Source organism: Plodia interpunctella, chromosome Z, assembly GCF_027563975.2.
Source record: "Plodia interpunctella isolate USDA-ARS_2022_Savannah chromosome Z, ilPloInte3.2, whole genome shotgun sequence".
NCBI lineage: Eukaryota > Metazoa > Arthropoda > Insecta > Lepidoptera > Pyralidae > Plodia > Plodia interpunctella.
Genome location: NC_071324.2, coordinates 5,698,743 through 5,725,621, shown reverse-complemented (window position 1 = coordinate 5,725,621; position 26,879 = coordinate 5,698,743). Strand labels below are relative to the sequence as shown.

Here is a 26,879-nt window from a genome sequence, read left to right as displayed (position 1 = left end):
GTCTTCAAAACCCGCCAATCCGCAATGCGACCGCGTGGTTAGCTTATACTTACCATCCATAAGGAAGGCCTATGCCCATCTGTGTGGAAGTTTATATAGCTATTAACGATTGAACCATATTTTCGCACTTAAGTACCAGTGGTAGATCACACAAGTAATATAGGTTTTATTTGTTGTTTTCTGATCCTAATCAAGGATTTACGCATGGGTGGAATTAAGTTATATATAATTCATGCAAATTATAGTTTCCGGTGTAATCGAGGCTCGATATTCGAGTTATGACATGGGCACAAGCGCAGCCAACCATCAAAAATTTTTGACGCAACGATTAATGGGTTGCGATCGAATTCAAATTGAAAGTTAACACTACGCACTCTGAACACAACATGTAATACGAGGGCTGCTATTTATGTATCCGGAATAACAAAATTAAACAAACATATATTATTACATATGGTTTTATTGTTTCTCGAAGTATTCTCCGCGATGATCTATGCACTTCTGCATACGATGAAACCAATTTTCAAAGCACTTTTTCCATTCTGATTGAGGTATGTCCAAAACGTGTGTTTTGAACGCATCAACGGCCTCTTCGCGGCTCGAAAAACGTTGACCACGTAATTTATTTTTAATGTTTGGAAATAAATAAAAATCATTGGGTGCCAGGTCGGGGCTGTACGGCGGATGACCCGCCAATTCAATCTTTTGACCCTCCAAAAAATTATTTGTTTCAGCCGACTTGTGGCAGCTAGCATTGTCGTGATGAAGTATGATTCTGCGTTGTGGGTTGTTCTTTCGTATTTTTTCAAAGACTTCTGGCAAACAAATGGTGGTGTACCATTCAGAATTAACCGTCCTACTATTCTCTAGTGGCACTGTAGCTACATGTCCGTTGATACCAAAAAAACAAGCGACCATTTGCTTTAAAGTGCTTCTCGCACGAACAACTTTTGTTGGATTCGGTTCATCTTGAAAGACCCACACCGTTGACTGCTGTTTAGTTTCAGGGTCATAAGCATAGATCCAGGTTTCGTCACCTGTGTAGATATTATAAACAGCTTTTGACGTGCCACGGTTGTATTTTTTATCATTTTCTTACACCAGTCGACACGAGCCTGTTTTTGATCTACGCTCAAGTTGTGCGGAATCCAACGCGAACAAATTTTTTTAACAATTAAATGTTCGTGTAATATCGCGTGTATACTCGTCATACTAATGCCCAGAGACGCCTCTATCTCGCGGTATGTAACATGACGATCTTGCATTACTAATTGTCGCACAGCATCAATATTTTGTTGTACCACTACCGATTTAGGACGACCCTCCTTAATTTCATCCGTGAGCATAGACCGTCCACGTTGAAATTCCTTAAACCAATAATACACAGTGGTTTTCGATGGTGCTTCATCTCCAAAAGTTAAAATGAGTTGTTCGATGCACTATTTTTGAGTTAATCCACGCCGAAAATCATAATAAATCATCGCGTGAAAATGTTCACGAGTTAAATCCATGGCAATGAAGACAAGCTATTTTCAAAATTGGCGCCAATTGAAAAAAACAAATGACAGGGACATGAAAAATATTTATTCTCTAGCCGAAGAGTTCTATTTTCAAATGTTGTAATTACTTTTTAAATATTCTAGAATTATTGGCCAGTTCCGGATACATAAATAGCAGCCCTCGTATTTACTTGATATTAGCAGATATTTGATAGAAATACTTCTGCTAATATCAAGTAAATTACTCTAAGAATGCGTGCATTCTTAGAGTAGAGTATAAGGAATAACGTTTGTTATTATAGATGGTGCGACGTAGCCCGCGTGAGCCCAATCACTGATATTCCGATCGTAAGCAACGACATTGTGGAAGGGCTCCGCGTGTTGGCGCGTCATATCTCGTTCAAGGTCGCCCTGTGGCTCAACTGCTTCAGCATCCAAACGCGAGAGAAGATCCAACGCCGTTTCGGTGCCATGCCCTACATTGACATTCAGGGCGATTGGTGGAGGACCTCTGATGGCCCCGTTTGGCTCTGGTGGATTATCTCCACTCTCCCTCTGTCTATGGAGATCCGGGTAAACTTTTAGCTAATTTATCATTTTGTGTCACGATTTTCGGCTCCCTCTGAAACGCTGTATAAAATATATTAATCACCTACAATAATAAATTAATGACTGTCATTAAATGTAAAAATATTTAAACTTTTTTCTTATTTTATCTTATTCTTTTTCGCAGTCGAATTAACAATTACTTAACAATCACATTTTGCTCAGGTCCTGATGCTGTCCACCGACTGTTTGCTGAAGCGCATGCGCGCCGTCCTGCGAACGTTGGACAGCTGCCTGGCTCAGACTCGCTTCAGTCTGGTCGAGTACGAGTTGACTCTCAAGGAGTGGTGGGACCAGCGGCCCTTGTGATCACTCACACCCCCCGCACCCGCCGCACCCGCCACAACCGGCATGCCACGCCGACGCCGAATGCACTTTTTCACCTACGGCCAATACTACTATTGCACCGTTGTTGCTTACCAAGTCAACAACCACGTGTATTTCTCATATTCTCTACCTTTTGTATTACTCTAAATATAATTATCCATCTAATAAACAGGGTTATATGTGATTGTAAACTTTCGTCAAATGTGCACGTTTACACCTATTAACATAATAAACTCTTATATGTCTGTTTAGAAAGGGTAAGTGTGCCAAAATCTACATAGTATTCAGGTTTTTTGCACACATCCTTCTCTTTTGATAAATGTCAATGTTTATATTTAAAAAAATAGCTCTATATATAGAGCACACTGATATATTTGTAAGTCGACCCTCCATTTTCTCGTAATAGGTGCAATTAAATTGTATGCAGTATTTTCCCGTTCACGGACGCTCAAGGAGATACAAAAGTAGTTAATGTGTTAGAACTGTTATGGGCAGTAGTGCATTCGCGGACGTATTTAGAGCCATTTTGTGGATTATCTCCACTTCTATATTCAATTTAAAATAAGTGTATCATGTTCATTAGGTCGTGTGTTCTTTTTTGATTCGCGCATGAGATAGTGCTATAATAATTTAAGACAATGAAAATAAATGTTGTTGTAGTAGTTAAGTCGAAGTGTTTTAAAGACATATCCATTCTACTCCCTTTCTATAATACTGATTGTCAATTATTTTGATCTTGAAAGGACATACCTATTGAGACTGTCTTATATACCGTACTATTAAGTTTCAATTTAGTATATATGATAATAGTATACTTGCATTTAATTTTAGTTATTGAAGATAGAAGCAGTGGCATGTGGTTTACCTTACTATTACCAGAACGTGTTGTACTATCAATGGAATGGAACTTATCATCTAATTTAATCTCTGAACTGAAACAAATAGGACTAAGATACAATTTGTGGTTTGTCTTTCTTTTATAGATATATAGTCTACATTTTAGGATAACCCACATATATCTGATTGTATTAAGATAATCTGTCTTTAAATTATAGATATATAGTCAACATTTTGATAAAGTCAGTAACCCTTATAAATCTGATTATATTAAGATAATCAAGTAATTAAGCTATTAACAGTAATCAAGAGAATATTTAGTGTGACCATAACTTTAGTAATGTCATTCTAAATATTCTTTAGAAAGCGGAATTTGATCTCATTAATTTCGGGTTTTTATTTTACGAGATTTGAAATTTTGAAAAATGGTTGCAGTAGACGTTTCTTTTATAATCAGAGAATACGTCTTGGCTTTATAGCACTTAACTTGATCTTGAGTTTCGTCTAATAAAACTTATGTAAATATAAAACCTATATAGATATAAGACCTACCTACATGGATATAATCATAAGTCTATTTACTATTTTAGTGTATAAAGTCTCGCTGTGATTTATCATAATACTAAGTATACCAAGCACGAACGACGAATGTATTTTCTATGCTCCATCCTACTTAAGTATTGAATAGTTTCCTTAAAACATCTTTCGAAAGTTGATCATGCATACTCTACTTAGAATGTTAGATGTAATTTGCGTCCCATTATATCCGTTTCGGAAAATCGAGTTTATATATCGAATTAAATTAATATGTAATTCTATATTTGCATGTTACTCATTTTGCTTAATGTTACAAATGTTTAAACGCAAAATAGCGTACAATTATTTCATGAACCCCATTGCACCCCTCGGCTTAACTGTCCACCCTCACATGCGATTCGAGTGGATAAGTGGATAAGCCTTGGGTCAGATCCGGAATCATCAGTCACTTGATGTGCATCAAATTAGAAATAGTCATACCACTAATTAATATTTGATGTTATGGTACCTAATGCAATTCTTGTAAGTGTTGTATCTGTGATTGTTACATAAAAAAAATTAGATTATTATTTTATTATTTTATTTTTAATTTTTATGTTGTTTTTTTTTTATTTTGTTATATTTAAAAAATTATTCACTCGTCTTTGCACAAATGCCAAGGACCTATTTAGTGACTTAAATATTAAAACAATGTGTAGGTTATGCTGTTAACTGTCGTGAATTAGCATTTATTAATTATTTCCCTCCAATTATTAATTCCCTACACATTTTAATTTTGATTTGGCATTGGTAATTGTTGTTAAAGTTTATTTTGTTATTCTTTTTTATTTACTTGTAGTTTTTCTGAAAATGTTTGGTAAATGTTGTTAGTTGAGAATCTAAAGTTTATTTTGTTGTTCTTTTTTATTTCCTTGTAGTTTTTCTGAAAATAAAGGTTTCAATGTCAGATTGATGTTTTATTTACATTCCATGTAAACCATATATACCCACAGACCATTTATATCCTATTAGAAAATATTAGGTACTCCGACGGAGTACTATTTCCTAATCCCATTTGTGCGTTACTCCAGCTAGAAACTATCTCCTACAGAAATATGAATAGAACCTATAATTAGTGCCTAATCAGCTATGTATGTGCCCGGCATAAATCATTTGTGCCTGCTGTATTTTTTTTTAATGGAATAAACTATATCTGCTGGAATAATGTTGTTCTAGTGTAAATTGAGTCATTATATGTATAGCCAATAAATATGTCGGATGAAAAAAACAATTGCCAAAAAATCTTTGAACGCGACTAACGGTTGAGGACGTTCAATAAAGAAGGTCATCGCTGTATATGAAACCGCCGCTTTTTCGTAGCCATTCCAATTTGGTCGGAAAACCAGCAGTTATTTGCATGAAACATTATTTGTTTTCTATTATTATCTTCTTACATACGAAACATTTTAAGCTGATAATTTTCACTGACTTATTTGATTATAGGCACTAACTTATGGTTCTCACCAGCACGTTATGGTTTGACCCGATTTCTTGTATGTTGACGTCAAACTAATAATAGCGCCGTTTAGACTTTTAGTACTATAATTATTTTGAAACTTTATGGATATATATAAGGCATAAAGAAGAATCGATTATTTTTGTTTTTCAAAAAAGTGCGATCACTCGTAAGTTATAAGTATTTTCATAAATCTAATTATATGTGCCATGAGCACTAATCAAGAAGCTACTCGTGTATATTGAGTCTACATGCGTACCTGTAATGGTTTAAGAGAAACACGATTTTGAAAAACGTTACTCCAGCAAAAATCTCAGTATTTCCATAAACTGAACACGCACAAATAATATTTTCGCGACACTTACACACATATAAGCTTCCTGACCATGAACATTGTCTATCTATGTGATTATTACCTAGTTTAAAAAATTCTTGCTGGAACAACGTTACTCCAGCAGAAATCGTTTTTTCCATTTAAAAAAACTATTACGGGCACAAACGTTTTATGCCGGGCACATACATTGCTGATTAGGCACAAATTATAGGTTCTATTCACATTTCTGTAGAAAATACTTTCTAGCTGGAGTAAGGCACACCCACGGTTCCTATCTATATCACTAAGATTTAGAAAACCCAGTGCTAGATATACCAACCTAATATAGTCATATAGCCTGACGGATTCCGTCAACATTTAGTATTTGTATGGGGGTGTATCTTTATCCTATAGGGAGTGAGGTCGAAGGAGTGTCTGCCTGCTATACAGCATACATGGAAAAAATACTGCTCGAAAACTGTCGTCGTTCTTGTTCTTCTGTACTGCGTTTTTTCTCCATCCCGCTCGTGCCGCGTCTCGGAAAAATGAACACAGGTGGAAATATCATAGCATTGATAATTCATATGAGAACGGCTGTCGCCAAACTCACACATTTACACACACTGTTAATCACAAAATTATCCAATGAGAACGGGCACAATTCGGTGAAGTCAACGACTATTACAAATAAAGAAATACCAACCATATTGTCCATATACTATAAAGTCGAAGTTAGCCATAACACTTAGATGTCGGAATTCTATTCGATGATAGAGGTCACTAAATAATATGTCCATAATATTACACCCTATTCAGTAATTATTAGGTCGAGATTCACATACGCTCATTCGTTTTTTCTAGAACTGTGCTTGCGACTCAAATAGGTGATGGGGTGTAGCTACTCAACGTTAGATGGCGCGTACGAACCAAGCGTTATACGATTTTAGATTTTATCACAATGAAATGTCGTTTTTCATTCGTACTAATATTTTTTCGAATTCATTGGAAAAAAATATTAGCGAAATATGAAATAATGATACGAGATCGTAATAAGTTCTTAGTACCATAATTGCTTTTGCACTCTAGAACAGAACATCACCGAGTCGTTTAATGTGTTTTTTTTTTTGTAATCGAACATATCGATACAGGCGTCACAAAGCGTTAGTAACCACGAAGCGACTGCGTGTAGACTGAGTCGAGTTAAGTCTCCTAGACATAACTTTGGCACCATATAATGTGTGATAACGCTTCCGCCAGTCTATCGTATTTTCCGCAACGAGTACTGACCATTTCCCGCAAAGCGATGAATATTACTACTTATATAAATCATATTTATTTTATTTATCTTAAAGTGTCCCGTCCCGTTTCTCGTAATGTGTCCCACTATATTATCCGCAACGTGTTCCGTTCTATTTCCTATGACATGTCATATTATCTTTATCCTAACCACGTTGGTATGGATTTAGCATGAAATAAGAAATACTATGTCTCTACCTATCATGCATGTCGTCATTCTTTGCCTTGCTTGATTGTCAGATCTGGAGAACACAAGATATTTATTGCCAGAACACAAAATATTCTTTCATGTCAATACTGCGAAGTGTCAGTGTCACAGTCCAAGTGTCAGACATGGTGTGAGTTTTCTAAAAGTTTTTATATCACTGAGCTCAAGGAGAGGCCGTTGTCAACATATACGATGATAAATTTGTTTGATTGATAAATGTATACATCATACATTTATCAAGCAAGTATGGTACAGAGCATGAAACATATGTATTTCTCTTTTTTCTACCGATTACATTTTACATTACCGATTATTTGCACTGACAGCTGTCAACTGTTTGTTGATCTGTGAATACACAGAGTATACATTTTTATGGCCGGCCGGCATATATTATCTGGGTAAAAACGAGGCGCCAATTTTTATGTAGTATTGTTGAAAGGGAAATAATTGTAATATTGTAATGGAAACTGTTGATAAGGTGATATGAATACATGTTATTGAATGACACCAAATGGTTTCGTTTTCCAATGATATTTGATGTTTTGATACGATGCCAAACACTATAGTGTACTTGTAGTCATGTATACCTTGGTTTCTTAATAATGGGTAGGTAGTTTTAATTGTATTGTATTGAATCATTACATTATTGAATGATTACAGAAATAATGTGAACTATAAAGATAGAAAATAAAAAGATCAGACATTTTCATTAAAATAACAAACAAAAACCTTTTCAACTCAACATTATGTACCTATTGCATTGGTGTTGTTTTCAGTTTTGGTGTTGGTGTCATAGTTCTCTATAATTTCAATCTTAACAGTATATCATTCTTTCTTCTTTTAGAGACTGACTGCATTTACCTACTTTCTTTTTCATCCTTTCTAAATATTTGAATTATATAAACTACAATAATGGTTGTGATAAAATGGAGATTTCGATGGAGAGAAATATACCGACGGATTAAGTAAGTACTACTAGTGTGTGCTAAGTAATTTTATATCAGTGTAATTCTAGCTCTTGTCTTTTCGTCTATAAAAACAAAACAAATCACTATTTTTGTACTATATAAACTAAGTAGGTATGTCACAGAATATCACTATTCATAAATTACATTTTATAAGTTCTTTTATGTAATGGATTTTATTATCTTATTCTGTTTGACAAATAACCCTGTTATTCATCAAAAAGATCAAGTGCATATTTTTGGCTAAAATATGTTGTCTCATACTATCAATGTCAAATTTTGCTAAGTGTGATGGTGACAAAACATACTTTAGATTTAAATATGGTTTATCTTTTTATAAATAACCCACTAGACTCAATTCTGTTCTCCTTAATGAGTGAACTTTAAATAACATGGTATGAGTATGGTTTTGAACCAAATATCAAATGTTTGTAACATAGAGAATGTAGCGGCCCATCCTAGCTTCACCTGAGTAAAACTCTAATAAATTATACACCTAACATACACTAAATCTTTTTGTATATTTCAGGGGCAATGTATTACAACATTACTCTGAAACAGCTCTTGCAATACGTTCATTGACCTATAATGAACATATGAGTCTGAATTACATCATTGACTGTTTGTTGGAACCAATTTTCTGGTTTGTTGATAATTTTGCAAAATACTTAGGAAAGGTAAGTTGGAATATCAATTTATTTTCTGAGGAATTAATATAGGTGATATCTTTTTTTCTTAATACAAATATAGTACCTATATTGAATAAATTTTACAGGTGTTTGTGTTCTGTGTCTCAATTTTGACCTCTGCGGTTGTAGCCATAGCCTATTGGGTTGGCCTGCCCTACTGGTGGCAGATATGTCCCTACACTACATTATTTCTGGTGGTGTTTGGCAACTGGTTGCTTTTGAATATAGTATTTCATTATTATATGGGAGTAGTTACCAAACCAGGATATCCCCCACATGTAAGTATTTAAGGTACACTTGCACAAGCACTTTTGTATTTAATTGTTTAGTGAGAAACATAATTAAACCATTATGAATATTAGAAGTAAAAATTATTTGGACTACTAATTTGGGAAGTAAATGAAAGGCGGTAAAATGTTAGGGTAATTTTTGTACCAATCTAAATTCAATCAAAATTATTTATTCAGTAAGTACAATTTGTTTACATAGAAACGATATTGGAGTCTACTTTTAAGCAAAGGAATGCTTGTACCAGTTGACCCCGCTCTTCCATATTACTAAAATATAAGTACCTACATAATTTACAATTTGCATAATTCTTAGTATTAGATCTAAGGATTATCAAGATTACATAATATATATTACCTAAATGTATTATTAATGTATGTATTATTTGTCTATTATATATGTATTGTATCAAATGTAAAATATATACTAATTAGTAATACAAAAAATTAGGGGACCAATAGAGATCTATATAGATCTCTATAAATCCATAGATATATGAATGTGTATATGTCCCTACTAGTTATTGTGCCTGCTGTAATAGTTCAAAAATAATTTTTATTATTCATATTGGTATTGTGGCATACCCAAAATATGGGAAATGGCAAGGAAGATCACAATGATTTGTCTGTTTATATCTGCTACAACAATATTCAAAAGGAATTTAAGTAGGCTTTCACTGATGTTAGTATGTTATATTTGTTTGAAAATATCCCTGGTTTTCTCATGGTTTGGTTGTGTTCCCATTAATTAATATATCACAATCTAACATTATAAAATAATGATTATAGTATTCATGTTAATTTTCAGGGTTCAATGATAACGGAAGCAGCTAGTATTTGCAAAAAGTGTATCTCACCAAAACCAGCTCGCACTCACCATTGTTCAGTATGTGACCGGTGCATCCTGGCGATGGACCACCATTGCCCATGGCTCAATAATTGCGTTGGTTACTACAACGCCCGACATTTCTTCCTCTACATGGCATATATGGTGGCAGGGGTAACCTTTGTTATAATAGCTGGATTGGATATCGGCTATCAAGTGTTATGGGTAAATGACACAGGTAATTTATCAAATTATATTTATATACATTGTAATTATAAACAAAGAAGGTACACCACAAGATTGTAGTTATTGTATTAATTACGTTTGATGAAATAGTACTCGGTTGGAGCCTGACCGGGCCGAAAAAAAAAATTTTTTAAAGTGTATGCTTGTATTTTTTATTATTAAAGTTGGACCAGTATTTCCCGAGATAAGCGTGTACAAAACATATTTTTCGTAAAAGTTACGGCGCACTTTACTCTGGGGCTTTTTATTCTCCTTTCCAAAACTTTTAAATTTTCTAGAATCGAAGTAGAGGTCATGATAATTATCTACTATTGGTTAAACACTGACTGCATTTTTATATAAATATAGCTAGGATTTAAAAGTCTGTGAACTCAGCCCTAGGCGGTGTTGAAGGACAACAAATACCTACATAGTGTGTAGGAGTAAATAAATAGTGTTAAACAAATATTATGGTAAGTAAGGAATATTGATCTGTTCTAGAGGTTCTAGGACAAACTTGTTATTCGTCAAATTGCACCTGGGTAATTGGATAACTAACTCGCTAACTCAAACATTTGTAACTTTTATAATATTTGTCAGTAAATTACATACACTATGTATGTTGATTGCACGTTTTTAATTATTTAATAATTTATATTCTAGGTGGCCTTATCCCAAACAACGACCCTGATCTAATTGGGCACCCGGTGCGAGTCAACCAGTCAGGGGTGCTTGTACCTGTGAAGGTGATAGTGGAGTATGACTCCATAAACTTCCCCCGGGAGCACGACTTGCCAGTTCCCCCACTCACTGAGGCGCAAAGAATTTGCGCTCACCCCTGGAAGAGAAAAGCTGTTATGTTCATGGCAGTCACGTGCCTGGCTGTACTCTTAGCACTCGGGGTGCTAAGCACCATGCATGGAAAAAATATCAGCAGAGGAGAAACAAGTGTAGAAGCACACATAAATGAGAAAGTAAGGAAAACACACAAGTCGTTTAGGAATCCATACAATTTTGGAAAAAAGAAGAATTGGAAATTGTTCCTCGGACTGACCCAAGGTAGAACATTTTTCAGACATGTCTTATTTCCTTCGCGTCACCGACCGCCAGGCAATGGGCTGACCTGGCACACTGTACATAACGTCTCAGAAGACTGGCCTTGAGCAGCATTCCTTGAGAAGTACTCTCGTTTATTACATAACCAGCCTTTTCATTAGGCTCCACCAGAGGGTCTTTTTTACAAACTTCGTAGCCGCTTATGGGGGCTGTGACTAGTCTTGTCATTAAAATTAATCCAACATTAGAAGTAAAAACTTAATAGAACAGTCTGTATTGGTAATAAATTTGCTATTATTAAGATTACTCGTATTGGACTAGTTGATTGATATCGGCTTCCCGAATTCTTTTTAATGGCAATAAATAAATCATGATAATATTATTGTATTATATAGTGATAGACATTTGTGGATAAAAACTCTGACATAAATCTGTGACGAATGTGCTAGTCATATCGTGCAATAATGTAATTCACGCTTGCACATTCATAATAATAATGTAGTTAGGGTCTGCAATAACCACTTTGTGATAATATATTTTAATCTCATAGATAATTGCTCTGTCATCAGCATAAACTTGGTGTGGACCAAACTATAGCTCTTCGCTAAGATATTACACAATTGTGACGTCACCTTAGTTATTATTTAGTCCACCAGTATTTAGTTCATTTAGTCACCAAAAAAGTGTGATTTTATTTGTTCACTAAATAATGTTTCTAATAATATAAGAGCCGAATCGAATTGTCATCAAAACAAAAAAATGTCTTCTACCCTATTGAAACTTAATTATGTGTGCCGACATAACGGCTATTTCTAGTTTAGATTTTGATATCTAATTGTAAATAAATAATAAATGCCAAGTATATATCTCATTAATTTGCGTTTAGACAGGTTGTAGATTTTGAAGTCATGGATCACTATTGTCAATTACTATCGCTACCCAACATTTGTGTTATTTATGTGTATCAATGTCATCTATATCTGAATATTGGAAATTTTTGTGTAAACACGATATATTGGTTTCAATCATCCGCGATACAATTATAATATTTATTAAGTATTATATTGAAATGGTCGACAAATTGATGTGTTTAGTCTAATTGAAGTCATGATGATGTATTATATGTATTATAGACTTTAAATATTGCTACTTTGTTACTAAACCGGCAAAGGTATCTATTAAAATCCGTGTTGTAAGACTGTTGTAATAATGTAGGTATTATTATATATTTGGGAAAACTAATATTATCTAATGAAATCCTCTATCTAGTTCAGCATCTCTGTATTTTTTAGTTTTCTGTATAAATTTTAAAAATTGATAAAATTACGGTGGTCAGAAAAAATATAAGATTGGTCCTCTGTGGTGATAGAAACCGTGATGACCAGGCCGCGATTGTCAAGTGGGCCTTAGTTACCTACTGACTCATACCTTATGTATATTCTAGAAGTGAAATAAAACATAAGATAATTTTAACGATATTTTTATTAATTATATAATTAAATATACCCTCAACTATTATATGTACTTACATTGCACCATTTTGACTAAACTCAAATACTTATAATAATATTACGGCTTTGTAACATGCTTAAAACAAATATATTACCAAAAAAGAAATTCACAAATGTTCACGACACTACTGTCTCAATCAATACTAATTGTATGGTATTTATTTTACCAATACCTATATACTTAATCATCAAATGGTATTTAACAACTTTGTAAATTTGCCCTGTATTATGATTTGAACATATTTATAATTGAGAACGTAAAACTATTGCATTCACTTCAACATAATTGACTGATTAAAGTGTGATTTTCGACTTATTCTAACTTATGTATTACAAAAAGTGCTATGGTTAGACTAATATGGCACAGGCCAGTGTGATTAAACTCATACGCCTAAACAACATTCCCAGGCCTAACTGCGGTAAATTGTCTTTGTAAAAAGTATTATATAAGTAAAATCTCGGCGTAGGCAATAAGAATTAGAGAATTCTTTATTTTTTTCCCGAATAAGCTTTTTCAAAAAGGAGGCGTATAAGCGCACACCCTGGCGAACAAGTTAGGTACGCCCAAGATCCATTACAATATCGGCACGGCAAACAGTTCGCCGAACTGTGGTTTCGACGTACGGTGCTGGTTATTCGTTGTGGATAATATAGGTTCTTATACAAACTACGCATATGTCTGAGTTCGGCGATAGTCAGCCGGTATGATGTCGCTGCGGAGTTAGTTATGCGCATATTGCATGTTGTCGGAGCTGAGCGCCAGTGAGGTGAGGACGCTGCGGCGCTGAGGGTTCACGCCCAGGTTCTCCCAGTTGATCCACGACAAACGAGCCGTCAGATCTGAAATGTTTCATAATCATTTATTTGCCAACTAAGTTTACAGTAACTTGTGTGCTGTGTATACGACTAGTGTTACTAAACGGCGATTGGTAGTCGTAAAAGTTATGTAAGATGGCTTTAGGCGACTTGAACAAAAATCTGACACCAGTATGTTAGCTATACCACACTAGTAAGAAATATGTTAATAAAATTCGCTTTTCTTTAGATTTTTCCACACCATGTTTAATTGACCGAGAGAACGAAGCGAGCTAGGCTACAATTCAACTTTGGCCCAGCAAAGATACATTTTTGTATGTTTGTAACGGGATAACTTTTTATTTTGAAATATTCACAACTAGCTGACGCCCGCGACTTCGTTTGCGTGGCCGTACAATTTTTGGTTAAGGAGTCAAAATTATTAGAGAAATTTAACTGCACAGATAAAGCGTAACGATGCCTATACAGAAGATGCTCATGCAACTGAAATATATAGTTCCTATAGTTTAGCTGGACCATTATGACTCTTCTTCAGGTGTTCCAAATATTCGATTTTTATACATCAACAGGAATTGCTCATCAGGCTGAAAAACTTTTGTTAAGGCGTCATTTACATATTTTCTATAGTTTCGCTGGACCATTATGGGTCTGCATCAGGTGTTTTAAATCGTCAATTTTTATACCTAAACAGAAAATGCTCATCAGACTGAACAACTTTTATTAGGGCGTCATTTCTATACTTTCTGTAGTTTAGCCGTACCATCGTGGGTCTAAATCAGGTGTTCCAGATCTTCGATTTTTATATCTCAACAGAAAATGCTCATCAGGCAGAACAACTTTTATTATGGCGTAATTTCTGTATTTCCTATAATTTAACTGTACCATCATTGTTCTCCATCAGGTGTTCCAGTTTTCAAAATCATGTATACTCTATATGTTAGTGTTTGTGAGGTCTATGTTCGCGGCAAACAACTATATAGTAATGTGGTTTCGTGTTTACTGTGGCGTTACTTATCAGTCAACCCATACAATTTTATAAAATAATGTTATACAACCAGATGAAATAGATTGCGAAAGAGTCTTCATTCGGATAGTATGGCATATAATCGGCTGGGAATTAGAATGTGACTGACTAGTCCCTCACCACTTGTGTTCCAGTGCGCCCTATCAGCTTTGATTTCGCCTCGCAGACATTTCTCTACATAGGTCAACGGATCGTAATCCGCATCCAATACCTGCAAGAAATAATGGAAATTATCATTTACGTCTTAGAAAACAATCATATAGGTCAGCAAAAGAAAAACTACATGGATCAAAAAACATTCGTCTTGTGTCAAAAAGCTACCTATCTATTAAAAGATTTTCTTGGACATGATCGTTCGACATGATGGTAATTGTTTTCAATTCAATTAGTTTCTTTCGGTATTTCTTCCGTTCTAAGGTGCTAGTAGGTTATAATTGGAATTAGTTGTGAGAAAGTGGAAAACCTTGTTTGCCTTATCAAGTATGAGAGTTTCTCACCTCCCTCAACAGAGCAATATAGGCGATAGCGAGCCGGAGAGTGTCGATTTTGCTGAGGCGTTTCTCGTAGGGAAAAGTGGGCACGTGGACGCGCAGTTCATCGAACGCCGAGTTTATACTGCTAAAATCAGAATGTCACACACACGGTATAGCCACATTATAATGAAGAGGACTACGTCGGTATAGTATAGAGCCTTGCACGAGAGTGAATTAGAAAATGCTTGTTCGGACCATGGATAAACGGGTATCGCTGAATATATTGTGAAAAAGTCGAACGAGTTTAAAATGTTTGATTTGTGAGGAGACATCGTAATATAATTCATTTTAATAATTCCAGATCCTACGAATGTGTGATGATGTTATTATTCAATCACAAACAATTGATAGGCTGGCATTAAGAATATTACCGTTTTTTTAGGCCGATATTGTCGGTAGTGGTCTGTTTGAAATATACACTAGGTACCAATGTTAAGTATTGACCAGACAAAAAATAATAAAATTATACCTATTGGACTTTTATGTTTACCTATACAGAATGTAACTAAAGAAAATTTCTCGGCCTGCCATCTGAATGAAGCAGAAATAACAAGAAGCAACACAATAGAAGATCTGCAAACGTGGGTAGGTACCCATTGGGGGCGGACCTCAGCATGCGCCTGCGCTCGCGCACGTTGGCTGCGGCGCGCTGCACGCGATACGGGGATCCGCCGCACTGGTACTCTGTCTCCGTTGCTGTCTCTAGCAGCACATCTGTTCCAAACATGTAACATAAATACTCGTATTGACGGGACTTTCTAATATTAATAGCCTATGAGCTAAGCCAGTGACAAATAGACATGTTCCTTGTTTAATTCGGAACTCTAAAAAGGTTCTTGCTAAGTCCCGTTTATATTGGTAGTTATATGCTTAAAATACGATAGATAAAACAATATGGCTAAATAGTAACAGCTGCGGAGGGAACCGGGAAATTCTCAAATGAGAGAGAATACACACGAAACAAAAGCTATTGGCTTTCTGTTTACAAAAATCTGAATACAAAAAGGCTCGCTAAACCCCACAGGCTCAATGCGATCAGATAAGGGAACAACCGATACTTGAAGATAACTATCACCGTAATCGACCATCGCGAAATTATCACGGATAAAGCGTGCGTACTTCGACCTCAAAGAGTTCCATTCCAAGAGATATATTATTATCGCTTGACGAGCATTTTAGCACGTTGCGACTTCACTTGTTTGTGTCATTTAGTACTTATAGAGCGTTTGGACGAGTCCAAAAATGTGAGATTTTATTTTTGTCATATCTTTGAAAGTGTTATTATGTAGCTTTCGAACTAACATATGTTATTTCGAATGTTACATTAAATATTACATTTATGATGATGATTGTTACAAAACTATAGTTTTCTCTTTTTGAAAGTTTACTACTCATACTTTATGAAAACATGAACATCCTAAATTTTACCTAGATCATATATATTTTTTACAATTGTCCTTGTCGTCAAACTTTTCAATTACCCTATGAATGTGGAAGTGTGTTTCTTTGTTTGAGATGATTTTTGGTGTGGAGATAGTTGTAGAGCTGGATATAGTGCGGCTTCACTCGCGGCAAAAAGTACCCACAGCAGTTATATGTATATACAAAAGCTAGCAGAAGAGAACATGTATGCTAAAAAATAAAAACGAAGCCATCTCCGACGCCAGGCTGGGCTATCGTCTCGTGGGTTTAAGAAACAAAGTCAGGCTAATCACTCGACTATGTATGTAGTAATTATTGAAGCGGTGGTGGTGTAATGATTAAAACGCCTGCCTGAGGATCGAAAGGTCTCAGATTGGAATCCTACTCGTGCCACATGACTTTGTATACCAATCTGACTCAAGTATAGTCTGACGCATGTTTATGTAGTAGTTTTCATCGACCACCACTTGCTTCCGGAGAAGGAAAACATCGTGAGGAAACCTGCACACTGGTTGATTCTTATTAACTTGTGTGTGAAATGGAGAAGGCAATGATGGCAAACCACTCCATTAATAATGCCAAGAAAGTTGTTGTGTGTTTTTCATTCCCAATATGGTTATTGGGAATGAAAAACACACACGAACCTCAGTCATGAGGAATACGACTATGAAGAGAGAAATATTGAGTGGAGTTACCTCATTATTGTGCTTACGCGAACGAACGCACTAATAGGCAGCTCCATCGCCAGGGACGGACTTTGTGGTTGAGTGAGTATTACCTGGGTGAAGCTGCCTGCTGTGTTGGTGCACGTAGGCGGCCAGGGGGAGCTGCAAGCGGCTCCTCGCCGCGGCGTACACGCACGAAGGCAGCTCCGTTGCCAGGGGTGGACTCTCGTCGTCCGATCCGTCGTACGCGAATTTTAACCCAGAGTAGTCGATACGACGACTCGGGTTGCTATAAATAAGTATAGCAGATTTTAGTGTCGGAATCATAACCAAAAATAAATAATTCTGATGCACATCGTAAATAGGTTCCTATTTACAATAACTTTCCTGGTTATTTTTTGAAGAATTTTTCAGTATATAACATTTGTAGTGTACTCAAATTTTACTTATAAGAAAAATTTTAATAATATTATTAGCACTTATTTATCTTCTTCATGATCTCTGCAACTTACTGAAATATGTAAAAGCTATAGTCTCCATTTACAGAAGTAAAAGGCCAAAATAATTAATTAATTAAGTAATCAAAGTAGGTGTACCTACTTGCGATGTACATACAATTTACAAACGATTTACTTTACAAAAAAATCCTATATAATCGTAAGTAAGTAATCAATCAAACCATTTATCATTTTGTATATAAATATGTCCCAGCTAAATAAAATGACGTTTTTTATCGTTTCACGTAATTTGATAATAATCTACGATCTTAAATTTATTCTTCATAATTTAATCAAATACCTCAGTGGGGGCGATGTTGAAGAATCTGCTAACTGCGCTCTGGTTGCAGACATTTCTTAATTTATACTTATCACCAGATAAACAAGTCACTCTAAAAATACGATTGAAACTGAACTGAATCTGTATGAGTAAACAATTTTATAGTACAGGGGTGGTTACGAGACAGGGCGAATGCTAGAGGGTAGTGTGCGTGGCAAAATTTGGCTATTACTACAGTAGACCTTAACTATATCGGTAAAGAGGTTATTTTGGAGTAGCTATAGTGTTGTTGCCCAAGTCTCGACCCTGTCATGTGGGAGGCGCTACTGTTAGGGACGAATGGGGCGGGGCTATACAGATTTCCAAGATAAAGCTGCAAACTATATTTTTGAAAAGCCTTCTGAAAAATAAAAAATGTTAGAAGTTATGTATATATTTGTTTGTTTTAACTATTTGAATTATTATTTTCAAGGTGAATTTCACGAGCGATTTGTTTATTAAATTTTACCATAGACAGTAATTAATTTAATTATCCTATTTTACAAATAAGAAAAGTACTGCTACATTGTTAATTTTATGAATGATTAATTAAAAAAAATGATGTTTTATTAAATAATATTGTCTTGACTATCTATTATAATACGCTCATACACCGCGTTCAAACGCTCGTGAAATTTACCCTAGAATAATTTATATGTACTTGTAGTGTTAATTTATATTAATAATGGAATAAATTCTAATTTGTAAGCATATAGGTTTATCTGTATTACCGTAATACCACTTACCTACTGGAAAGTCGGGTAACCTGAAAAATCAGGGAAAATTGTGATTTTGTCTGAAAAATATCGTGGTAATTATAAAATTGGATGTGTTCCTTGACCCCAAATTATTACCTGCCATTTCCCACTCCTAACACTTTCATCTTTCAATGCTCTTGATGGAGCAGTCTTTGGCGTCATTACAAAAATATTTCAGATTTCAGGGTGAAATTCAAGAACAAGACAAAGTTTAAGAACACATAGCGAAACCGTACATAGCAAACTTTGCTTCCTCGTCGTGTACCTACAATCTAGTGGATAGCCAATAATTTATATAATAATATTTTGTACTAAAACTAGGAACTTGTTTGTTTTAGTGTAAACTTTTTCGTAAAATACTTATAGATATTTTCAAAGCAATGGTCAGGAAATTTAAAAAAATATGGTCAGGGAAAGTCGGGGAAAAGTAGGGATATTTTTAAAATTTGCTCTGACGCCATGATTACCGTGCTGCTACCACGTAAGTTTGCAGTGAGTGCGGAGGATGTTTGTTATACATTCACGCAAAATTTGAAGCGTTTAGATAAAATTGTGTACAAGGGTAGAATAGCACATAGGTACGGTGCTTTCTTTTCTTTTGGTGGATGCATATAATGAATAAAATTATTTTGGGATTTTTGAATAAAATAATTATAAGGTAAACGTGGAAATCTTCTTTACCGCCTTCTTCAATCCGGACTGGTGTGGATGTTGCCGCCCCCGACCTCCATCGCGCCGAGCCTGCCGCTGACAGCTCCCATAAAACGCACGCTGCCGCCTGCTGGTTTCAGTCAGAACCCCACTTGAACCATTTAGAAGCCATTTTCTTCACTAGCCTCTGTTATGTGGTTTCACTTAGATATATTATATTAGTTTGGTACATTATTAGTACATACACATGGATAAGTATCACGTAGAATGACAAAGAACACCCTTCAACGCGACCGCGTGTTACGAGTCTGCGAACAAAAATCTCATACTAAGTTTAATTTATTCTTACATAAGTATATTCTTTATATGTTTTTATGGATTTTCTAAGGTGTACAATAAAACATATAAATCTAGTAGTGTGCCTGCACCCAAGGGTGTGTGGCCTACCAGAACAGCACACTAAGTAGGGTCATACAAAAAACAATGTCATTAATAATAACCGACTACAAGCTGGGCGGCGTGTGAACTCTTAACGGGCAATCTACATTCGCGTCTACAAATTAGCGAATCGCCCTAATATAAACAAGTAATTTCGCGGACGACTATAATTTTGCGCTAATTCTCATTCGGAAGTCGCCCCCTGTAATTGATTTGTCGCGGCCCGGGGCTGCCGGGGACGGGCGCGCGTCCGCCACGCGCCGCCACGCCCCGCGAACATGTTTGATAGTTTTACGCCTGAAATCCTTCAGCCACTTGTGGGATCTAGTATTTGTCCCCTTATAAGTAGTTTGTAGTGGTTCGTTTGGATTCACCACCTGCATCTGACATTTTAACCCGAATTTCAATCGAATCCATGTCATACATGCAACTTTAAAATAACAAAAAATAGTTATTTTAAAGTTGCTAAAAGATAGATACATTATATCTTAACAGGTGCCTACTAGTAATCAACCTAGCTAAGGTGCTTAGTATTTTATTTATTTATTTTATTTTCGGCGATCTTACAGTGAAATATAGAGTAAACTTACATATGTTTCAATATATAAAAACTATGCTAATTACAAGACTCCGCCTATTAAAAAAGTTCCCCGAGTTTTTTTTATTCTTAATGTTACAAATACTAAACGGCTTTACCACATTTTTGTTACCCTTGATTTGCAAATAAAAATATAATTTATCAACAGACTAAAAAATTAAATAACCCTAATAAATTCAAATCTAAATAAAAAAATCACATGAGTCTTAATTCCACAAAATCAACATACGAGTACAGAAACCGCGGTTTTCATTGCTTTCTTCATTGGCTTTGGTTAATTTATTTATTTGGCGGCTATGCTCTAGGTTGGGATTATCCCCTATGCACGTGGTCGCGAGGCCGCGTGGCGAGGTCGCGTGTCTGCCTTGTTCGGCCACGCTCAATGCACGCGTGACCCAAAGCGCACAGAACATATTGACGCCTCTTCAGAAACTGTTTTTCTGACTGCACTTAATTAATCCGTGTCGTGCACAAATGCCCGATACGAGTTCCAGATCGAACCTCGCGCATGCAGCACTGCGTTAAATGTCTGCGTTAGGACCTTGGGATACAGGGAACTTAAATCTCTTTAGACCTAAAATTTTAGCCTATAATAGCATTTCAGAACAGTCGGTATGATATCAAAATAAAGGGCCTGCCGAAACCAATTAGAATAATAGTCTGACATCACTCTTAATCCAATATGTCGGACTTTTATAGTTTTTTATGCTTTCTTATACCTAGTATGTATGAATGTATGTATTAAATACACATATTTAATGAAAGGTCTGAGAATAAAAAGGTAAAAAAGATGCTCTTTGCTGGTGGTAAAATCATTACAAGGTCTCATTGTTCGAGATTAATCGGCAAACGACTTTGAAACCATGATGCTTTGAGTGAGACTCAGAAACCTAGCCAGCGATAACTAAAAATTTAAGAATAAATTAAAAGAAAAATATTTTTTTAATGGTTTTATTTAAATGCTCCAAAAAGAAGAAAATAAAACCTTCCTTTAAAATATTAACTATCCAACTTATAACCTCATTACCTATACACAATTTATATGATCATAAAAGCTTGTCGCGAGGATTACTTGTGTAAATAAACTAGGGTAGGTACCTATTTATTTGAGTAAAATACTATAGGTACTTACGCAAACGTCGTGACAAGCTTTTATGGTCATATAAATTGTGTTTAAGGTTATAAGCTGATGGTTAAAAATTTAAAGAAAAATATTATTTTCTTCTTTAAAAAAAGCTTTTATTTAAATGCTTCAAGCATTTAAATAAAAGCTTTTTTAAGTACTTTTCTTTTAATTTGTTTCATAATGAATCGATTTACGATGAATCGACATTGTGACTCGGTTTTCATAGCTGTTCCAATGATTTATTATCATATCCTATCGATTAATTGATTTTCGTATAAATTACCTACTTATACTTTATCTCGTTGTCTCCCGGAGCTCTTCTGAATCTATGGTTTATTTTATACAGGTAAAAAAATGTCATACGACAAAATCATAAATATTATGTGACAAATAGAAACCACATGTGGTATGTATCTACATTGTTTCATTTTAATAACGATTTAGCCCAAACTTCCCCTTCTCCTGTAAGTGATAAGACAGGTAGAAAACAAAACTTTTCACAAAGAAACGGTTATCATAATAAACGACGCACGATTTCATATTATTGCACAATTGACATTTTCTACTGATCTAGATATTTTTTCAATAGCCTGGAAACTAAATATACTCGAACAGTCTTTTATGAACACCCCTACCCGTATTTGTCGGTCTGTTTGTTGTATTTAAGCATTTGTATACGCAATTATTAACAAGTCGGTTGCAGACCCCACGGTTACAGAATTGTCTGTGAATGGTTCAGTGGTTCCCAATATAATGATTTTTTTTCCTTCGGGGACTTTAAAAGATAACGAGTTTAAAAAAAAATACAGAAATTTTGATCGATAATCTATTTTTCACTATTCTTCAGATTGGTTAACTTTTACTAAGACGTCATTTTCATATAGATTATAAAAGAGCTGTTGCTCGCGGCAAAAAAGACGGGGAATAAAATAGATTTTTGAGTCTCAAGATGTTTGTGAATCATTGTTAAAAACGTGGACCAAATGAGTCTTTTTATAAATACCTATGTTAAAAATGCTCATTAGGCTGATCAACTTTTCTTAATGAACCTGATGATGAACTCCAACAGACCAGCTACACTATAACATATATGACAAAAGCGCCTTTTGTCATATCTGTTATAGTGTAGCTGGTAGATAAATATTATATGTAAGCAAATCACCTATATTTATCTATTTACCATCCCTTTATTTTAAATAGCGTGTAGCTAATTAATAGCATGCAATTAATTTCTTTCCATAGGGATTTACGCTCCTGTACCGGATTCCCCCTTCATCCTACGGCCGCACTTTGAAGCTATTCCCTTTCCCTAAGTTTTCTTGATATCTGGCTGTTTTGGAGGATTAAAGGAAGTGGTGTTTTTGTTTAGAGACCTTTTTATCAATCGGGATGGTTAATATTTTGTTACCCACCTATTTAATGGTATCATTCTATTTCCTTTTTGTTACATTTTCTAAAATTAAAATCTGTCATTTTTGTAACGAAGTCATTTTTTTTATCCTTTCCTTACTAGTTTAGAATAAATGTTACAACCTGTGGAAATTTTGATTACAACATTAACTACACCATTTCGTTCTAGAGTTTACCCAGTAAGTACTGACAACATTTCTTGAAAATATTTATTGTCTAGTTTTTGCGAGGATTTTTGGACCTTATTATTTCAATAAATAAATGTTTGAGAAGCAGTGCAATTGACCCTATTTATCTGTGAGCAGGACACGGGTGGTTAACCGCCGTCGCTTGTCATCAGCCCCAGTGATGCGCCGGCGCCGGGTCCTATGGGAACAACACACAAATTACCCCAAACTAATTGTTTAATGTGTTCACGCCATTTAACTAAACAGATTGAATATAACATTTCGAGTGGTATTTTTCACATCCCTGTTGCGAACACTCGCAATTTAAACACATAAATATTGGAATTTCTAGGTTTTGAATTATTAGAAATAATAATTTCTTGATCAGATATAAGAAATCTTACGCGTATATTCTTTAGCGTATTAGGAAAATTAAAATTATATTTCAATCAATTTAGAAAAATAATCTTCCTTTTAGCTTCCAATTTTCCTAATAGTAGATGAGGTAAAAAAGAAACTAGAACATTAATGTATTTACATATTTATTAACCATATCAGCTAGGATTGTTTCTGGGCATTTTTCTCCGGCAGTCTTATCTCCTCGACCGGCAGCTCCTCGACGCTGGATCGCACGTCCACGTACCGGTAACGCAGCGCGAGCGTCGCGAAAATTAGCATATCCACCAGCATCAGACCCGCGAACAGGAAAAACTCCTTCCACTGGAACATAGAGTTAAACATGAAATATTTGTTTAATGAACCATGACACAAGTACATATGGCGTTATTTGACAGTGGAGCATAAGCCTTTGAGGACTTCCCAACAAAATTTCCGCTCAATTTGACTATATTATGAACATATTTCCATAAATTCATCGCAAGTTAAATAAAATCTTATAAATAATAATAAAAAAATAACAAAATAAATAAATATGTAGAGATGCAGAATCCTGCAAATGGTATACAAGCAGTGCGGTACAGTGAACTTACTTGAGCATCTAAGAAGTTTCCTTCGACGATGAGCACCACGATGAGGTTTCCGACGGCGACGGTGAGCAACCAGACGGACTGCAGGACCGACTTCATGCTGGACGGCGCCTGGGTGAAGGAGAACTCCAGCCCCGTCACCGAGAACATCACCTCGCCCATCGTCATCACCACGTATTGTGGGATCAGCCACAGGATGTGCACTGTGTTCGCGGGGGTTATCATCACTGGATTTGCCCACTGAAATTTGAGACAGGTCAGTGTAATTATAGTTTGTGCTTTGTGGTACACATAGCCTAGGCCGTTGAAAGAATAATAGCATTCCCAAGTACGATTAACGTAATGTCGCGGCCGGTTGTAAAATCATACATGACTCAAAATTTAAATTTTAAAATTCGCCTGTGATTTTATTTTTATTGAAATATATATTTCAGTCATATAAGGAGCATCTTCTGTTTCTCTAATAATGTTGACTCCTTACCAAAAATCTCCTTACCAACGCGAACGAAGTCGCGGGCATCAGCTATTATATAATGTGAGCCATTGTTTGTAAATAAATATGGAGAAAGTTGCACTTACGTAAGTTCCATTGTTGTCTTCATATACATTTATTGTGTACACAGCTCCGGATTGGAAGTAGAAATCTTTCAAGACTATGACGCCATTTATGTCCACACTACTGACACCTTTTTCGATGTGCCTGGGCTCGGTATCACTGCTCGGGGTGATCAACTTCGTGATGTTCTTCTTCGTGTCAAATACATTTATCTGTACTAATTTCTTGATATTAGATAAAAATCTGAAATAAAACATAAACAAAAAAATTAATCTTGTTAGTAGAGCGAGACAATCGTAAATTTATAACCAAAACAACACTAGCAAGTTAATTAAACCAAGGCTCTTTGAATTCAAATCAGTTAAACGTATGTACTCTTTAAAAATATGTGATGTTTTTAAAAAGTTTAAACATATTCCTGTTATTAATTGCAGATGTTGCATTACACACAGTGCAAGTGAAAGTTGAGCAGGGGACTGTAATCGGCATCAGACTGAGTACCGTTTTCGAGAAGAAACTTTATTATGCATTCTACGGTGTTCCGTACGCCCAGCCCCCCGTCGGTGAGCTTAGATTCAAAGATCCTAAGCCGGCGAAAAAATGGGAGACACCGTTCGATGCATCTCTCGAATACCACGGAGCATGCTCCCAGGCACATATAGTACATAAACAAGGTTTATATGGATTTGAAAATTGTCTTAACATGAATATATATACACCTCACCTCCCGAAAGATGGCAATAACAATCTCAAACCTGTGATCGTATGGATTCACGGCTATGCTTTCACCTCAAGTTTCAGTCATATACATGGTGCTGATTTTATAATAAACAATGATGTCTTGTTTGTCAGTGTGACGCATAGGATTGGAGTTTTCGGATTTTTGAAGAAAAATGAAACGGATACCCATGCTAACATGGGTCTTAAGGACATAGTTCGGGCTTTACAATGGATAAGGAGAAATATTAAAAAATTCGGCGGAGATCATAATCAAATTACTGTGATGGGAAACGGATCCGCGAGCACTTTTCTTTCTATATTACTTATGACAAAATTTAAGAAACTGTTTTCGAAAATGATATTACATAGCGGAGCACTGTATTCTCCATCTCTTTTTCAAACTGATCACATTTTAGAGAGAGATAGATTATTAAAAGCTCTTAAAAAAATAACTCTTGACGATTTGGACACAGCGCAAACTAAAGATATAATATTAGCTTCAGCAAATATTTACACCAGTAAAGAGCTTATCAATTTCCAACGACCAATAATTCCGTTTATGCCTACTCTAGAAGAAAAATCAAAAATGGCGTTAGTTACGAATGATCCTCTGAAAGAAAATTTAAAACACAATACTCCAATATTAATTGGTTTCAATAGTCAGGAAAGTATATCTGAAGCAATCCCGTTCATACACAATCCCAGATTCTTGAAATCGTTCGAAGCTTTCTTTAAGTTTATGGTGCCGTTCACAGGAAAATGTAGATACAATTATACATCTAAAAAGTATACAGAAATTTCTGACAAAATAAAAAATAAATATTTTGCCGGTTCTATAACAGAACATTCTTTGGATAATTTTTTGAGATATGTGTCAGATTTACTTATATATCCCATATTGCAATTTATAAATACATCACTGAATAAAAAAAAAGATAATATGTATGTGTATAAATTTAATTATGTAGGCAATTTTAGTGCGGTAAAGAGAAATTCCCTGGCAAATGCAAATGTAAGAGTAAAGGGCGCTGCGGCCGGTGACGAGATATGTTACGTGTTGAAGTGTGAGCCGCTCTGGGAGGACTATGTTAGGATAATTCCTGATGCCAATAATAAAGACAGAAGATTAATCGCTGAAATGGCAAATTTATGGTCAAATTTTGCTAAAACGGGCAAACCTACGCTTTCAGTATCCACAGAGACTTTTAGTTGGCCACCGATAACATTAGGCGACAAAAAAATTGCCGTAATTAGCAATAACATAAAATTAAGCAGCATGAAATTAGAGCAGGAAAAGTTTTCTTTTTGGAAAGATATCTACGACAATTACTATGCAGACGAAAGGTGTAATAAAAATGATCATGATGAACTATAGTTACTGATTAATTAGTAGTAGTAATTAACTATCTTCTAAAAATAATCTTATTTTTATAATAATCTACTTCTGTAATCTTGAAATTTCTGTAAGTTCGAAATGGCGATCCTGTGAAATTGTTTATGTAAATAAAATACCATT

At 35.2% G+C, this 26,879-nt stretch overlaps 5 protein-coding genes across 15 annotated transcripts in view; 3 read left to right on the top strand and 2 right to left on the bottom strand.

Moving 5' to 3' along the window:
* LOC128683075 (uncharacterized protein) overlaps positions 1-4,752 on the top strand; it is a 41,578-nt gene extending 36,826 nt beyond the window's left edge. For both annotated transcript variants that reach the window (XM_053768298.2, XM_053768295.2), the window contains 2 exons: positions 1,802-2,072; positions 2,271-4,752. In XM_053768298.2, coding sequence (XP_053624273.1) covers positions 1,802-2,072; positions 2,271-2,414 — 415 coding nt within the window. In that variant the 3' untranslated portion in view covers positions 2,415-4,752. The remainder of the gene's footprint in view (positions 1-1,801; positions 2,073-2,270) is intronic.
* Positions 4,753-7,219: 2,467 nt separating this feature from the next.
* Positions 7,220-12,639, top strand: LOC128683104 (uncharacterized protein). 5 transcript variants are annotated; one of them, XM_053768359.1, is made up of 6 exons: positions 7,220-7,367; positions 7,963-8,083; positions 8,613-8,760; positions 8,859-9,050; positions 9,868-10,123; positions 10,774-12,639. In XM_053768359.1, the coding sequence occupies exons 2-6, from the start codon at positions 8,031-8,033 to the stop codon at positions 11,271-11,273; spliced, it is 1,149 nt and encodes a 382-aa protein (XP_053624334.1). In that variant the 5' UTR covers positions 7,220-7,367; positions 7,963-8,030; the 3' UTR covers positions 11,274-12,639. The 5 variants fall into 5 exon arrangements, with proteins under 5 accessions (XP_053624334.1, XP_053624331.1, XP_053624330.1 ...); XM_053768356.1 differs by having other exon boundaries at positions 7,223-7,724; XM_053768355.1 differs by having other exon boundaries at positions 7,228-7,248.
* Positions 12,640-12,669: 30 nt separating this feature from the next.
* Positions 12,670-21,285, bottom strand: Fer2 (48 related 2). Of its 4 annotated transcripts, XM_053768361.2 has the most exons (7): positions 19,393-21,285; positions 17,936-18,719; positions 17,251-17,426; positions 15,644-15,764; positions 15,015-15,135; positions 14,638-14,728; positions 12,670-13,517 (listed from the first exon to the last, which is right to left on the bottom strand). In XM_053768361.2, exons 2-7 carry the CDS (start codon positions 17,986-17,988, stop codon positions 13,399-13,401), a joined length of 681 nt encoding a protein of 226 aa, XP_053624336.1. In that variant the 5' UTR covers positions 17,989-18,719; positions 19,393-21,285; the 3' UTR covers positions 12,670-13,398. The 4 variants fall into 4 exon arrangements, with proteins under 4 accessions (XP_053624336.1, XP_064293062.1, XP_053624338.1 ...); XM_064436992.1 differs by having other exon boundaries at positions 17,936-21,285; XM_053768363.2 differs by having other exon boundaries at positions 15,015-15,132; positions 15,659-15,764; positions 17,936-21,285.
* A 1,844-nt stretch (positions 21,286-23,129) lies between these two features.
* The window catches only part of LOC128682946 (peptide transporter family 1-like), a 33,861-nt gene continuing 30,111 nt past the window's right edge, over positions 23,130-26,879 (bottom strand). For 2 of the 3 annotated variants that reach the window (XM_053768023.1, XM_053768025.2), the window contains exons 11-14: positions 24,667-24,886; positions 24,091-24,327; positions 23,640-23,821; positions 23,130-23,300 (exon numbers count right to left, since the gene is read on the bottom strand). In XM_053768023.1, the coding sequence (XP_053623998.1) occupies positions 23,660-23,821; positions 24,091-24,327; positions 24,667-24,886 (619 nt within the window). In that variant the 3' untranslated portion in view covers positions 23,130-23,300; positions 23,640-23,659. The remainder of the gene's footprint in view (positions 23,301-23,639; positions 23,822-24,090; positions 24,328-24,666; positions 24,887-26,879) is intronic. The other variant, XM_053768024.1, reaches the window with a different exon arrangement.
* LOC128682947 (venom carboxylesterase-6) lies at positions 25,020-26,854 on the top strand. Its single transcript, XM_053768026.1, has one exon. The coding sequence runs from the start codon at positions 25,035-25,037 to the stop codon at positions 26,736-26,738; it is 1,704 nt and encodes a 567-aa protein (XP_053624001.1). The 5' UTR covers positions 25,020-25,034; the 3' UTR covers positions 26,739-26,854.